Raw genomic sequence first — 16,899 nt, 5'->3', positions numbered from 1 at the left:
GGCACAGGGCAGGACAAATCTCTAACTTGGTCAATCAGCGCCATTGTAGTTCCACGACCATGGAAGTCTGACTGGTGGCCCTGGTGAATCAGTGGGGCATGGAGGATACACCACAATGTCTGTAAAACTACAGAAGTGCCTCTTTGAAGACCTCGGCCTGCCTCAGATTCAGTATAGGGTACACCAACTCCACCTGTAGAATCAAATCGAAATTGGACTATGGCGGTGAATTCTGGTTCTTTGAATCCAAATGGCATGACTTCTCTTTGTAGCGGTAGCAGTGGGAAGGAGTGGACTCTTGATTAGATTTTTTGGTCGAGCCTAGCGGCAGCCCACATGCACTACTCGCTCTGTGAGGCATACAGTAGTCGAGTATGCTGTGGAAGCATTGTCTTCGCTTCGTTCATATTTTTGATTGGCTGGTGTCATTGTCCTTGGTAAATGCTCACTTCCAATTTATTATAATGAGGCTTGTTAGTCCCTTCTTGTTACTGCCCTGTCGCCATTTGTGATATCCCATGAGGACTGGATCTTTTACTTGCGGCGTTACACGGTCTCCTTCATAAGTTGGTAAGTGTTATTTTTATTTTTTTTGCAGTGCAGTCCGCTATCACTTTAGCTGCCGTCCTTGTTTATTTATTTAATTTGCCGTGCGCCGAAAGGGAGCGTTTCTACTCACTAATCTAAAGAGCATTTGCAATGCAATAGGTCTCGCATTTACGCAAGTTTGCGCTATTGACATTGCAAATAACAGTGCCTTTTATTTTTGTTATCGTTTTTAAATGATAAATAAAAGTCATTGGCATTTACAATAGCTTAAACTGACGTAAATGCAAGACCTATTGAATTGCAAATGCTTGTTTGATTTTGCGCAGAGACTTGTCTTTCAACTTGATCCTGGACCTACCCAAGGACGGTGCCCTTGACAGTAATCAAGACTCAGGAGCTGGCCCAGGACTTTCAATGTGACCAACCTCACTTCTTGTGTCTGGGGACATACAGCTTAGCTGTGGACTTCCTGATAGCCTTCAGGTGCATCAGGGAGCACTTGACACAGGACTTCTAGCCATGCTTGGAATCCAAGCACTAAAGGCAGACATTGTGTGGGTATATGACCAACACCTACTTCCCACGGACACACAAGATTTATAGCTTGCAGTCTTTGGAGAAAACATTTTCCCTAGCACACTGTTAGAATGTTTTTGGGAAGTCGGTGAACTGACAAAAACATCCGGACCGGAGCTCTGGTTCTGCACTGAAAGGTGCAGAAAAAAGGAACTGACAACAGTATGCATGGATGGCAACTACATATGGCTTTGCATCATCATTTCCGGAGGTTGGGCAAACCCACAACAGGGTCCAAAGACACCACCTGTGGCCGTGGGAGCAATTGCGGAACAACCTCCATATCCTGTCTGGTGCCTGGGGTAATTTGAAAGGGCGAGGAATCTGAATTGGAAGTATCCAACAGATTCACACATATATGTCAGTAGTTAACAATTTTGGCTGTGGTTAAGGGAAGTCATAGCAGGGATCAGTATTGTAAAGATACAGAAACCTTTCGAGTGCTACTTTAAAAAATTGCTCGGGTTTTCTAATCCTACCTGATATGTAGGAAGACTTGTTAAATGACATCCCACAGAAGTATGAATGCAGATAAGTAACTATTTGAAAGGAAATCTAAATTCTTTGGCACATTTAGAAAAGAGGAGTGCTTAGGAAGTGGAAACTGGTACATGCCTGTATGATAGATTTTATCCAATTATTTTGTACTCCCTCAGGACCGTAACACCTTTCACCGCTTCGATAAGTTCAATGCCAAATACAACCCAATTGGAGAGTCCATCCTGCGTGAGATCTTCATCAAGACGGACAACCGTGTCTCTGGGAAATACTTTGCTCATATCATTAAGGTAAGGCACAGCATCAAGCCAGTGGAGCGTGAGTCCAACCCAGAGGACTCAAGGCTGATGTTTGCAGTGAGACGTATTCTTGTGTCAGTCATAAGTGTGAGCACTGAGTTCCACTCAAAAACTGATCTCAGTGGGATGATTATCACTGGGATGATCCTGGTGCCCGAGAGAATGAATTGCACACTAAAATGACCCAAAAATATATAAGTCTTATGTGTGCACTGAGGCCCACCACTGGACTAGTGCCCCAGACATACTCTGACACTGGCCTTGGCGCCCGACAAACCAATGTGCACTGATCCATTTGGAGGTCAGTCTGACAGCCAATTTGCGCATTGCATCCATAGTGTGTACACCACAATCACTGTGCGGATCATAGGGTCTGAAGTATGTATTGCAATAATTCTGGGGGCCTTAGGAGCTGATATGCAAACAGAGACCTACCCTTGGACCTAAAGGGATAATGTTCACACAGAGACCCATGCAGGGACTAGGAGGACCACATAGTACAAAGGCCATTCTGACAACATTTCTGTCAGTGAAACGACTCTCCTTGTTTCTGTCTATCAGTAAGTCTCTGTCTGTATACCATGTTTCCTATTCCTCCTCTGTGCTACTTCATTTGTATATGTGCCTTTTTCCAAATGCCTATCTAGTGGTCCTTTTGTCTTCTCTCTTTGTCAGTCTGTCCCAGTGTTTGTCTAGTTATTACTGTCGCTCTATCAGTTCTCTCCATGTCCCTCTGTTTCAGATGCGACCCGTGTCTGTCTGTATGTCGCTGTTTGTTCATTGTTCCAAATTCTACTTAGCGTCTACACGGGTAGTGTTTGTTTGCCCTGCTGTACTTTCTTTTCACAGGAGGTAATGGCCGACTTGGAGGAGAGCAAGTACCAGAATGCCGAGCTTCGTCTTTCCATCTATGGCCGCTCCATGAATGAATGGGACAGCTTGGCTAAGTGGGCCGTCAACCACAAGGTGCATTCCAACAACGTGCGCTGGCTAATCCAGGTGCCACGACTCTTGTGAGTACCTCACAGCATCTTTCTGCACACTGGCATCTAAATGTAATAAGCAGACACACATTGCTGTCAACCTCAATGCAATTATGCGTGCCGGGTGCAAGCACACCCATCAATCTTGATACTGGTCCTACATTTCCAGTTTGTCACAGCACCACTAATTGGGGGAGGGGGCGCTTCCAAGACTTGTCACTTTTCCCACACTTTTTCTGGTCTCACCAGCCTCATGTAATAACAAAAAATCATAAATGAAACAGAGTGATTTGGGTAAATGACTTTTTCAGCTGTTACTCACGTTTTGCTTCTGCCCACCAGAGCACTTAGTATGGAGCAGTGGCACTTCAGCCATTGGCTTTTTTCCATTGGCATTGGCAGCATTTTTCCTAATTAAATGTACAGTTCCTAGTCAAAAGAAGTTTACTTCAATGCCAGGGCTGGTGGGCCAATAATTAACTTTGCCCGTGTTTTTTTCCTTTTAGTTCTTTATTTTTGTATTGCTGAGTCATCCTTGTTTATGCTTTGTCATCAGGTTACAGTAATACAAAGCAAATAGTACATTTTCTTTGCAGCAACAATAATTATATGTTCCTGTCATGTGCATCAAAACTGAAATGGGCATCTATAGCTGTTCTACGTACACCTGCCTGCTAGGAAGATGCAATTCTGTTCTGATATAACTAAATTCAATTGTTAATTGTTTCATTACTATTTTTATTGCAAGCGTAGGGCCAGCTAAACGCAGCAGCATGTTTTCTTTTTTTCACCGTTTTGTTTATGGCCTATGCTTGCAATTAAAAATTTACCCACCATATCATCTTGCAAAGGGCAGACATTTTGGTTTTGCCAATGCTTTTTTTATCTCAGTAATCAAACACTTGTCGAAAAGCATATTTTGGCAGCAGAACTTTTGAATCTGTTATACCGCCATTTTGCCCTGCTTCTCAGCAAGGGGGATTCGTCCACCAACTATAAGCTACTTGCACTTAAACACTTGATTTCTCATGCAGTCTGAGGAGAGGGGCATGGGGTTATGGATATTGATAATAGTCATAATAAACCGCGTTAAAATGCATGCCGGACCCTTGTTATTCAGGGTTCTAGAGCGTACCCCTCCCCCATGTGAGCCACAGCCTTGTGATCTCTGTACAACCCCTCATTGGTTTCTCACAGTCCTCAAGCGAGGGTGTGCGACCACCCTATGATATCTCACATTGCTGGAGCTCACAGCGTCAGCCCCACTTACATGCATGTAGGGGTGGTCGAGCCGCGAGAAACTGCCTCAGCTCCCTCAAGGTGTCATTTATATCTGTGTAGTAGTAAGATCTAGTTCCATCTCTCTTCTATACCCTCTCACACATTCTGTTTTTCTTTCTCAGTGATGTTTATCGCTCCAAGAATCAGTTGGCTAATTTCCAAGAGATGCTGGTGAACATTTTCATGCCATTGTTTGAGGCCACAGTTAACCCTGCTAGCCACCCAGAGCTGCACCTCTTCTTGGAGCACGTGAGTTCCTCGGCCTGTACCCATTTGAGATTTGGAACCTGGGTGATACCATAAGACTGGTGGGCCCTCATTACAAGTAGCCTCTTTGGGCCCTCATTACAAGTAGCCTCTTAATTCCAAACAGGCTAGTAGAAGTAGATACTGTCCCAATGGGAATTATGGGATCTGCGGAAACCCTGCTTATCTGTTTATTTTTACTCAGTGATTTTGGTTGCTGAAATCAAGAGATATCTGCTTTTGAAAATCCAGAGAGAATTGAGGAATTACTTGGAAAATCGGACACAGGACGCCTGATCTCTCTGTTATTTCTCATTTCTAAGGGGACCCTGAGGGTCCCACCAGTAATCCCACTATCAGCAGCCCTCACTACCAGTATGTATGTCAGATATTGATAACTCGGATCGGCCAGCGTCACTGGGAGGATTTTCAGGCCATTCGTAACATAGGCCTTGATAGTGAACATGTGTTGTTTTTATTTCTTAACATGTATTGTGCATGCGTTTGTTTACATGACATTTATTGAGAATCACTGCACGGGCTGGTTGCCGTGCTGTGTTTCTTTCTTATTTAAATGTACAATTACTAGGCCTGGGCAAAAATTTCGTTCCGTTCGCGGAAATTGCGATAATTTGACATTTTTGCGTTCCGCGGAGAGCGCGAAAATGTCAAAAATTCCGGTTTCCGCAGCTTGGCGATAATTTGTTTCTTGCTCGCGCTGTAAAATGATACATTCTCGCGCGCGCGCGATCGCCTTACCTGAATCCCTGCGTTCGCCGACAAGTTTTCTTGATCCGGTCGCGTTCTCCATGAGATGTTGTATTGTTTTTAGCCATTTGCGCTGTCTCGCGACAGTTCGCGCCCGCAGTGACGTCATGCGTCGCGCGATCACGTCTTTCTTCTCGCGATCATGCACCGCGAGAACAACTCAAAACAAGATGGCCGCGCCCGCAAGCAACCACATGGGTAAGTTGGCGACCCGCAACCATGCAGAAAATCTCGCGACCATGCCGGAAAAAAACTTCCGCATCTTCGCGATATTTCTGCTTGTTTGCGATAATTTTAAACATTCTCGCGATAATTTGCGAAGGTTAATTCCGCAAATTCCGCCCACCCCTAACAATTACATCTTCCAGGTTCTGCCCTTCGGAACACTGAACAGTCAGTTTCTTACGACAGTCAGTTAACGCATCTTGTTTATAGTTGTTGACACTTTTTATATAATGGTATTTTTCACTTGCAAATAACATTTTGAAGCAGTTTCTTACGACAGCCAGTTTCCGGATCGCAGTGTGGAAGCTGTCTGAAGATTGGCTCCTTGTAAGGAGGAAAGAAGAATACTTGGAGAAGCCGCCGAGTAGTGTCTTCATTAGGTCTCCTTACAACAAGATGCCTCACCCTTGGACTGGGCTCTGGATGTGGTTGTGTCAGGATTGAGACATGATTGTTGTCCGGGGACAATTGTGATCCAGTGGGCTTGATGTGGCACTGGGCGTAGGGTGCTGTTAGGTTTGGACTGAACTCTGGTTCATTTGGACTGGGTTGGTTTGGCTCGGGTTTGGTTGGATCTGAAGCAGGGTTGTGTTCAAAGTCAAAATGTTATTTGCAACTGAAAAATACGATTGTATAAAAAATGTCAACAATTATAAACAAGAGAGTTGGGCCTTAAGCCGCAAAAAGTGCTTCAGACCTGTTTTCCGACGTTCCTCAAAAGGATATAAACAACAAGCAATTGCAATGCAATAGGTCTTGCATCTGCGAAATTTTAAGCTATTGGCATTGTAAATGACAATCCCTTTTATTTATCTGTTTTCAAAACCAACACATAGTTAAAAGGTTTGTCATTTACAATGCCAGTATCTCAAAGTCTCGCAAATGCGAGGCCTATTGCATTGTAAATGATTGTTATAGACTACCACTTCTATAAAGTGCAGTGATATAATCAAATGTACTAAAACAAATTGGTTCTCTGTGTTAAAGACACAGGGGCAGATTTATGTTCCCTGGCGCATCCATGCAAATCAGCATGGATGCGCCAGGGAAGATGCGTCACGAAAGTTTACCCTTGCGCCACAATAGATGCGCCGCATTTACAATGCAGCGCATCGTGGCGCAAGGATAAACAGATGCGTGACGCATCTGATGGCGGAAGGTTGGCGCATTGCTGGAGTTGCGTCGCAAGCGCAACGCGGCTCCAGCAAGGCTCGGGGGTGCCCTATCGTTACAATGCTGCGTCAATCCTTACGCCTGCTTCAAGCAGGCGCAGGGTTTTGACGCTGCATGGCCGGAAAAGTGACTGAGTGAAATCTTGTAGATTTCACTCAGCCACTTTTCGGAGGCAATCCTGCGCCGGAACGCCCCCCCCCTGTGCAGGTACGCCTACATGTGGCGCAAGCTTTACAACGTGACGCATCTCCCTAGATGCGTCACGTTGTAAATGGGGCGCAACATGGCGCAGGGTTTACGCCGCCGCTGCGTCACAAAAGTGATGCAACGGCGGCGTAAAAGTGGCGCAAGTCCGTTATAAATCTGCCCCACAGTCTTTTTAACAGTGCATCATATTTTTAACCTGAATTTTGTTGCATGATTTACATGCCACATATTTTGATAACTCGGCTCTTACTCTTACAGCCAATTCGGAACGCGGGCTCGGCTCCCTTTATTAATTGGCAGGCTTCCCAGCTGGAGGCATATTTTCTCAGCCGGTGCTTTGTGTGTATGACCCTCTGTGCCTTCTCACTCCCCCTGCTGTGGCCAGTAACTCACTGCGGCGTAACTAGCAATTACCACCGCCACCCTGCGCTAACAAGGCCGCGCGGCGGGTAGGCCTGTGGCCAAACACTGCACATCTGGAGTGTAAGAAAACGCCATCAGAGCTGGAGGGGCCTGCGGTTCTTTCCCAAGCACGCGTTTTATGGCTGAATCGATAGCCAGCCTCCTGGTATCTGACTCCTAATACGTTCTGTTCTCATTTGTGAGGAGTCTGTCCAACAGACCCTCCCTTTGGCGCGAAATATATTGAGAGCGCTGTGCTTCTGTCTGTCACCAGCACAACCCTATTTCAGTGTTTTATATCTTGTCCTCTTGCCCCCTCTTGGCCTCTGTGGGGCGCCATGCATACAATCTGGTGAGGTGGAGTGGCCACACCCCATCCTACCTCTAAAGTTAGTATGGTAATGGGAAATGGGGCACAAAAAGCAGCTGTCTGTCCACTGTGTGTGTGTTAATCAGCGTGCAGCTGAAGGAGAGAGGGGGCCTTAGCTTTAATATGGCGCACTCAAGCATTTCTTTTGTTGTGTACTCGGCACGCAAAAATGTTTTTTAAATTGAAATTTACATCAACGGCGCCTGTGTTGTCAATTTCAATTAAAAGAAAACACTGTTTGCGTGCCGAGTACACAACAAAAGAGATGCACTTCAATTAAAGCACGGCGGGAGGAGGCTGTGGCCGGCGGCCGCCACTGTGTCAATTACAATTATAAAAAAAATTGGTTGCGTGCCGAGTACACAACAAAAGAGAGGCACTTCAATTAAAGCACGGCGGGAGGAGGCTGTGGATGGCGGCCGCCACTGTGTCAATTTCAATTAAAACTAGCCGCAGGACGTGCTGTCTCTCCGGGGCGCCATGTCTCACACTTAAAGTGAAAGTGGGATGCCGAATGAAAAAAAATTGTGCTTACTGACTAGTTAAAGGAGACAGTGTAACGCTGCAAGTAAAAGATCCAGGCCGGATGGGTGGGGCCAAACGGAGACAGGGCGGTAACAAGGAGGGACTAAGAAGCCTCATTTACAATCGAAAGCCAGCGTTTAGCATGGAGGATGACGCAAGCCAATGAAAACAAGGGGCGGGGCTTCAACTCCACTTGTAAAACTCACTCTACTACAATATGCCTCGCAGAGCGAGTAGCGCATGCGCGCTACAACGCTAGGTGAGACCTAAAAAAGCTTCCAGGACTCAATGTCTATGTATTTATGTGGAACTTGTCTAATACAAACCTACCCAAGAAGGCAGCCGAGTGCTGCATAGGGTCAAAGGCAAGCGTAGTCACTGTGGGATAGAAAAGATAGTTGTTTATTGGATTGTTACCGCCTTATGATTCAGTGTTCTTTTGAGAGATGTGTCTTCAGCTCTGTTCTACACTGGAACAGTGCTCGGGGGTCCTCATGGATACAGGTATATTGTTTCAGGTCCTGGATACATAGCTGTAAAAGGCCTGCTCGCTTGTTTTTTCTTAGTTACACTTGTTAGTCTGCAGTCTGATGGTGCCCTGGCTGTGGGTGTGCCGAGAGCCTCAAGACTTGCAAGCTTGTCTGCAAGTTAAGCGGGTTGCTGGTCATAAGCGCCTATGCCGCACAATCTACAAATTACTGCATATTTTTTTACCTTAACCAAATCCTCCTTTGGTGGATGCTAATAATGAGAACATACTGAATTGTGAAGGTTAAAAAATATTTGTAATGTGTGGTTTAAATTAAGGGAAGGTTGGGTACAGAATAATGTACATCCCTAACGAAAAAGTCTGCCTTGCTTACTTAACTTTGTACTTTGCAAAAAAGACTATATTTGGCTTTTTCGGAAATGTTTTTTCATTTTAAAGAAAACAAATTGTATTTAAGTTTTGAGCACATCCAGGCCTGGTAGCCATTCACATAAATGTATCATCAACCACACAGTGAGTGGGCCTCAATGAAGCCAGTTTACGGAAATGTTTTTTTTAAACCTGATTTGGATGTACTTCGATTATCCCACTTGTCACAGACAGTAAACTGCTGAAGTAGCGTGTCCATATATTTCGCATACAGACGCTGCTCACACCCGGGTTTTATATCCCTTTTATGAACAGAAGTAGAGTGATTGTGCTAGAGCTGGATTCCTGGGGTGTTCCATGTTTGAAAAGTGCAGGACTTCTCTCTTAGGTTGGATAGCGGGGTCTTGTGATGGACAGAAGGCATCTTGTGCCACAGAAGCATCACTGGTCCCTCAGACTTGTCCAGTATGCAGCCTGACACGGTGGTGTTGGTTGAGATCCCATTCACGGTGTAGATGAAGTTCTTGCCATTTTTGCCGGATTCGCCCATAGTAGTTCTTTTAGATGCAACCTTCTGATCCAGCACTGCAGCAGAAATAAACTATTTGCTTATTGAGTAAATCTAGGTGTATTTTAACCTCCTCCTAGTCCTCCTTTCTGCTACATTATGTGACTGTGATTATGTTTCCTCATTCACCCCTGGACAGGTGGACGGCTTTGACAGTGTGGATGATGAATCCAAGCCGGAGCATCACATCTTTAACTTGGACAGCCCCCTACCAGAGAACTGGACTGATGAGCACAACCCACCATATTCATATTATCTGTACTACATGTATGCCAACATGGCTGTGCTGAACCACCTGCGCAGGTAAGAGATGTGTGTGAGTGCTCTGCCTAACATGGCAGTCTTGAGCAGCCTGCGTTGGTAAGAGATGTATGTGTGCACCTAAATCGCCACGACAGTCCTGAAACAGGTGCATAGGTAATAAGTGTGTGTGCAGCCCCCACCAGAACATGGCCTTCCTGAACCATATGTGGGAGTACAAGGGCAACCACTTAAACGTGGTCGTGGTGAGCCACCTGCGCTGTTTAGTCTATAACTTATATGCAGCTCCACCAGCGGAACCCCCCTGAACTATCTGCTGGACCCCTACCTGGCAGTCCTGCACATCCATACAAGCAAAGCAACACTGCCTTGCCCGCTGGCCCTAAACGATGTGTGCTTGTAAGAGCGTACCCAGATTTATATAAGCTTGTAAGAGCTACCCTTGCATCCTCCAACATAACCATACTGAACATTCTGCAAGTACGATCGGGTGTAAACATTCTTCCAGCCAGCGTATCTGTCGTTAGACAGCTCACTAGTTTGTACCTACCACGCTGATGAGATTGCACACACATTAGTGTGCCCCTGCATCATACATGGCTGCCCTGACCAAACAGCACACCTCCAGAATTGCCACTCTTACCTACCTGAACCGGTAGAAATGTGGCCACATCCCTCTTCCTGCCCCAAATATGGCTACCTTTAACAGGTCGTGCAGGTGACAGTGTATCTCTGCACTCTCACAAACAACATGCCTATCCTGCTCCACCTATACGGGTGAGATCAGCGGTCCTTCACTATCCAACTAGCAACCTGACTGGATTCACAAGCTGTGTATTATTCTGCCATCTAGTGGTGGGCACTGTAATTTGTTTCTCTGCCATTCTGAATGGTCTGTACATATTAGTGTATCCCTTCATTGCTCCCATCTCCCAACATGCACGTTCTCACCTACTGTTACATTTAGGACTATCTCCCAGCTCTTCCCCCAGCATGGCCCCTCTGAGCTACCTGCACAGGTAAGAATGGCCTTTTACCCAACTTCCTTGTCCAGATCTAGTTACCTTGAACAGCTTGTGCAGGTAACAGTGTAACTTTGGCCCCCTAATAAGCTGCATAGCTGTCCTGAACTACATGCGCTGTTAAATTTGGTCTGCACTCTCGAACAAGCCACAGGCCTGTGCTGAAACACCTGCACTGTGTTTGTATGTAAACCCTAGAACACTGTTACCCTTAACAGGCTATGCTGCCAGCGGCGACCAGCACATGTAAACGCAGTGGGGCGTGATGGGGTGGGAGGGGGGGGGGGGGGGCAATAGGTATAATGAAACTAAATAAATAATACCTATTATGTCGTCAGTCCTCACCCCCCCCCCCCCCCCCCCCCCCCCCCCCCCGCCGCCGTGCCCTACCATCTCGCCGTGCTTACCTGAGCCAGCGGCTGCTGTGCGCAGCTCAGAGTACTTTCTGTGACGGGCCTGGACTGATTTACTTTCCACCGGGCATTTCCCCGGTGGACTGAAGTTTGTGGCGGTCAGTTTTTTAGACCAATGGGCCACTGCAGGTGCCTGTGTCATTCTCTCCAGCTCCCCTAGGTGGTTTAAGCGGGCATAGGGGGAGCTTCGAGAGCTAGGGGAAAGAAGGAAAACATGAGAGCTGGAGCAGGAGGAAGGGATCGGGACAGCTTTTATTGATTCCCAGTCCGGCCCAGTGATGCTCCAACGCCCAAACAAGGCCTCTCAGAAGAATTTGACCAGGTGTCCCTGCCTATATAACCCAACATGACCACCTAGCATAGTTGGCACTGGTAACAATGTGATGCTGTTTTTCCGCTTGATACTCTTTATCTAATGGCTCGACTACCTAAGGTGCTGACACCTACCGATGTTGCACCACAGTAACCACTTGAAATACACTGTCTAGTTGGAACCCCAAAACACCGATGACGTAATCGCTTATGTTGTAACCGGTTTGATGCCCATTGTTGTTTAACTCCGCTGTAAACTGGACATAACTGACTAACTTAAATACAAAGCATGTGGCGTCTCTATGGTGAGTTACATTTTTCGTTGACGTCAAGAACATCAAGTATTTTATCTATGTAACAAGCAACCGTGTATATATCTATATTGCAATGTTTCTGACACTATTTAAGGTTGGACAAGGTTTCCCTGCACCTTTTGTTAGATTCGTGTTTCTGATGAGGTTCTTGAGCGCAAAATGGGGGGTGGGGGGCAGTTTGCAGACTAATAAGGGCAGAACCAGTGCTGTTCCATTCCTTGCTCTGCGTCTGCTAACTGAAGACAGGGGTAAAGCGCCTGTCAGAAGGCAGAGATGTGAGATTGACTCCTCAGGAACAAGGCTGTCTGTTTTCCCAGTCTACCTCAACTCGCTCCTGTTTGGTCAGTGCAGATGGAGTTAAGTGACCATGGGCTGATAATAATGTGTGAGGTGTGGATGCTGGCTGGAGTTAGGACTTGGCCATGCTCACTGCTTTTAACATCTAGAAAATGTTTTTGGTACATTTGCCTACTTCATTGATCCTTGAGGGTTAAAAGCTCTATTTAGCTTGTCCAATGGCATAGCATATGTTGCATGATTCGTGTAAGTTTGTCCTAATTTCAGGCCGATTTCTGCCATTTTTGCATCATGGAGGATAAATCAATCAATCAATCAATCAGGGAGGTCATTCCAGGTCTTGTGAGCGAGGTAGGAGAAGGACCTTCCACCCGCTCTGGTCCTGCAGAAGCATGGGACAGTGGCTAGGGAGAGGTCGGCTGAGGGAGGTTTCTCTTGGGGGCGTGGAAGGAGATGCGGTCATTGAGTTATTAGGGTCCGGTGTTGTGAAGGGTCTTAAAAGCGTGTGTGAGCAGCTTGAAGGTTATTCTTTTTTCGATGGGGAGCCAGTGGAGGTTGTGGAGGTGTTAGGAGATGTGTTTGTGCTGTGGGATGTCGAGGATTAGTCTGGCTGCGGCGTTTTGGACGGTCTGGAGTTTACAGAGGAGTTTTTTTTTTATTCCGGCATAGAGGGCGTTGCCCTAGTCTAGTCTGCTGGTGACGATTGCGTGAGTGATAGTTTTCCTGGAGTCGGAGGGGGGGGGGGGTTCCACTTGAATGTCTTGCGTAGTATGAAAAGGGTGTTGAAGCATGCAGAGGAGATGGGGTGGATGTGGCAATTCATGGTGAGTGATGAGTCAAGTATGATTCTGAGGTTGTGTGCATGGTCCGTCGGGGTGGGTGGGTTTCCGAGGTCGAGGGGCCACCAGGTGTCGTTCCATGCGGAGGAGGTGGAGCCGAGAATGAGGACTTCTGTTTTCTCTGAGTTGAGTTTCAGGCATCTGTTCCTCATCTAGGTCTAGGTCTAGGTCATCTTGGTGATGTCGGGTTTCTTGGTAAGGGAGAGGATGAGTTGGGTGTCATCGGCATCGGAGACTATGTTGAGCCCATGGTTTCTGACGATGATTGCAAGGGGGGCCATGTAGACGTTGAAGAAGGTGGGACTGAGGGAGGATCCTTGGGGTACTCTGCATCTGATGTCTGTCGGTTCTGAGAGGGAGGGCGAGAGTCTTATTCTCTGTGTTCTGCCTGTGAGGAATGAGCGTATCCAGTCTAGGGCCTTTCCTTGGATGCTGGCATCATGGAGTCTGGTGGCTAGTGTGCGGTGGGAGACAGTGTCGAAAGCTGCTGACAGGTCCAGGAGGATGAGGGCTGCCATTTGGCCTTGGTCGAGGAGGATGCAGATGTAGTCTGCGCAGCGAGGAGGGTGGTCTCAGTGCTGTGGTTACTGTGGAATCCAGATTGAGAGGTGTCTAGGATACTGTTGGCTTCGATGAAGTGTGCTAGCTGGGTGTTGACGTCCTTTTCGATGACCTTGACTGCAAAAAGAAGCAGTGAGATGGGCCTGAAGTTCTTGAGGTCCGTCGGGTCTGCGGAGGGCTTCTTTAGGAGGGTGTTGACTTCGGCTCACTTCCAGTTGTCAGGGAATGTGTCAGTCTCGAGGGAGCAGTTGATGGGGAGACGTAGCTCGAGTGCGATGCCTTTGGAATATGTGTGGTGGGCAGGGGTTAGAAGGAGATCCGGATTGAATGCTCTTCATGGTCTTTAGGGTGTCTTCTGTTGTGAGTGAGGTCCAAGTGAGAAGGGTCTGTTGGGTGACATCGCACGGGGTGGGGGTTGCGGTGGTGCCAAGGTCATGGTTGTCGAAGTTGTCATAGAGCGTCTTAATTTTGAGGTGAAAGTAGCTGAGTCTGTTGCAGAGGTCTTGCGATGGAGGGACGTTAGTTGTTTCGCTGTTGGGTTTGGCAAATTCCTGTATGATTGCGAAGAGTTCCTTGGAGTTATGGGCATTGGAGAGGATTTTGACTTGGTGGAAGTTTTTCTTTGTGGATTTGATGAGTTGGTGGTGTGCCGTGGTGGCTGTTTTGTATGTGGAGCGTGCTTCCGGAGTTTTGCTGTTTCTCCACGTCTTTTCCAGTCGTCGGCAGGAGTGCTTGGATTCTTGGAGTGCCTTGGTGAACCAGTTAGCTTTCTTGGTGTGTTGTCTCGTAGTGTTCTGGAGGGGGGCGAGTGTGTTGGCGCAGTTGGCGATCCATTGGTGGAGGTTTGTTGCTGAGGTGTTGGCGTCCATCGTAGTTAGGGTGGGAGGTTAGGAGAGGGCAGAGGTGAGGTATTCTTCAGAGACTGTTCCAGATTCTGCGTGGGAGTCAACGTGGGTGCTTGTGTGCGGTGGGTTAACTAAAGGAGAAATAGATGCAACGGTGGTCAGTCCAGAGCAGTTCCGTGGTGTGGCTGAAGAAGATGCTGTTTCCTTCTGCGAAGACGGGCTCGAGTGTGTGTCCCGCTGTGTAAGTGGGGGTGAAGATGAGTTGCTTCAGCCCTGTTTTGGTGAGGTTTTCTTGGAGGGTGGTGGTGTTGGGGTCGTTGAGGTTGTCCAGGTGGAAGTTCAGGTCTCCGAGTAGTATTTAGTCTCTGGAGGCGAGGGCTTGGGGTGCGATGAGGTCGACGATGACGTTGGTGAACGGAGTGAGGGGGCCCAGGCTGTCTGTAGAAGAGTGTTCCGCAGAGCGTCGTTCTGGGGTTGGTCTGAATCAGAACGTGGATGTGTTCCATGGGGGCGAGTCATCGTCTGAGTCGGTGGTTGTTAATCAGAGGGAGCTTTTGTGGACAATGGTAAGGCCTCCTCCTGGGTGGGTGGGGTGGTCTTTTCTCAGGATCTTATATCCGTCGGGGATGGCTGTTGCGATGTCGGGCGCGGAGCTGGCGTTGGTCCAGGTCTTGGAGGAAGGCGACATCGGGCATATGAGCGATGAGGAGGTCCCAGATTTCTATGGCGTCTGTGCAGGGAGCGTACGTTGAGGAGGATGCAATTCAGTAGCTTGTGTGTGCTGGCATCCGGTGGGCTGGAGGCTTCTGCTGGGCTCTGGAGATGGGTGAAGGTGCGGCGGCAATGACAGCAGGAGAACGGGCTATGGCTGTTGCTCGGCGTCGAGAGCTGGCAGTTGTTGCTGCCTCTGGGGTTGAGAGCGTGGAGGGTGCTAGAGTCGTAACGGCGGGGTGTCGAGGGACCAGGGTCCCTGGCGCTGATCGCGGTCAGGTCATGAATGGGCGCAGACGGGCTTGCCTTCGCTGTGCCAGCTGTTCGCCTGCTGCTGGCGTCCGCTATTAAGTAGGGGTCGGGGGAGAGTGATCAGCTGGGAGGCGGAAGCAACACACTGGGGGAGGAGCCGCGGGGGCAGCAGCGGCGGGGAGCACGGGAAGACTGGGCGGGCAGATGGAAAAGAGAAAGCGGCAAAGGGGGGAAAGAGGCAAAAGTGGAGAGAAATGGACGAAGAGAAAAAGGAAAATAACAGAAAAGAGAAAAGAGGCACGGAAATAGAAACAAGCATTTGCAATGCAGTAGGTCTCGCATTTGCGAGAGTTTGAGCTATTGGCATTGTAAATGACAATGCCTTCGATTTATGTGTCGGTTTTCAAAGCAGATAAATAAAAGGCATCATCATTTACAATGCCAATAGCTCAAACTCTCGTAAATGCGAGACCTATTGCATTGCAAATGCTTGTTTGAGGTGTGTAATAAGAGCCAAGTCTAGAATTTGCCAGGGAACTGACCAGCACCTGAAGTTTCAGAATTTCCTTTCCTTGTTATGGTGACAAAAGGGAAAGAGGCCGAGGTGTCACTGGCAATATTTTCTTACCTCTTAACTCACTTTAGTTTGGAGGGTCTCCCCCTCCTTGGACCATCTTCAAACCAGTGAAATAACTTCCCAAAGACTTCACTGTGATCACCAGACCGGAAAACACTCTTCACCTGCAAAAAAACATGTTTGCATCGCCATCGATTTTACAAGAACAAACATCCCTCCAAAGCCTTTATAAAATTTTGGGTGTAAGGGAAAAAGACCTAGCGCTCCAACAAGAATCCACAGTGCAAATAACTAGCTCTATAAGAGTACTTGCGGTGCTATCACACTAGGGAATACCACCCAATTCCCTAAAAGGCTCAATCATTGATTGATTAAACTAACAACTAATGTTGATGCACACGCAATGATTAAGACACAAAATGAGAATAAATCAAAGAAAAGACAGTATTCATTCGGGCTTCCGTTCTTCTTTAATCCTCAATAGAATATTCCACTCCCAACAAGTTTCGTCGCAATAGGGATTAACCCAAACGACTTCCTCAGGGCTGGAAGTAACATAAAATTACAAACAATGGAATCTTCAATATTTAAATACAAATTAATTTAAGTAAGCCCAAAATACAGACTCGTGTAGAGGAAAGAACTGATGTGCATATAAAAAAACATGCAATCCTTGCATAATTGCTCAATAATTATACACATGTTAACATGTCAAAATTATGTCAGTCACATGCAGTAATTCATAAGGAACCAATCGTTTTGTGTAGGGCCCAAGTGTCCTATAAACCTTAGTTACAACCTACTAGTTATCTTGTCATATATCCGTACTGGTAATAACACCCAAACCTTGTGAGAGGCAGGTTATACAAAACCATCCAATCTTAATAATTTTGTACCTTGAGTTCCTTTGGTCCAAGATTTCCTAAACTAATCAATATTATATTGGTATTAGTAACTGCGAGACAC

General features: G+C 47.0%; 1 protein-coding gene across 1 annotated transcript in view; it reads left to right on the top strand.

The window, feature by feature from the left end:
• Positions 1-16,899, top strand: part of LOC146871856 (AMP deaminase 2-like) — a gene marked incomplete at its 5' end in the record, with an annotated part of 228,855 nt that overhangs the window by 78,419 nt on the left and 133,537 nt on the right. The window contains 4 exons of the mRNA XM_085649103.1: positions 1,782-1,913; positions 2,772-2,935; positions 4,309-4,435; positions 9,669-9,832. Coding sequence (XP_085505229.1) covers positions 1,782-1,913; positions 2,772-2,935; positions 4,309-4,435; positions 9,669-9,832 — 587 coding nt within the window. The remainder of the gene's footprint in view (positions 1-1,781; positions 1,914-2,771; positions 2,936-4,308; positions 4,436-9,668; positions 9,833-16,899) is intronic.

Source organism: Triturus cristatus, chromosome 1_1 (assembly GCF_964204655.1).
Source record: "Triturus cristatus chromosome 1_1, aTriCri1.1, whole genome shotgun sequence".
Lineage (NCBI taxonomy): Eukaryota > Metazoa > Chordata > Amphibia > Caudata > Salamandridae > Triturus > Triturus cristatus.
The sequence above is the reverse complement of the archived record's forward strand: the minus strand, read 5'-3'. Positions and strand labels throughout refer to the sequence as shown.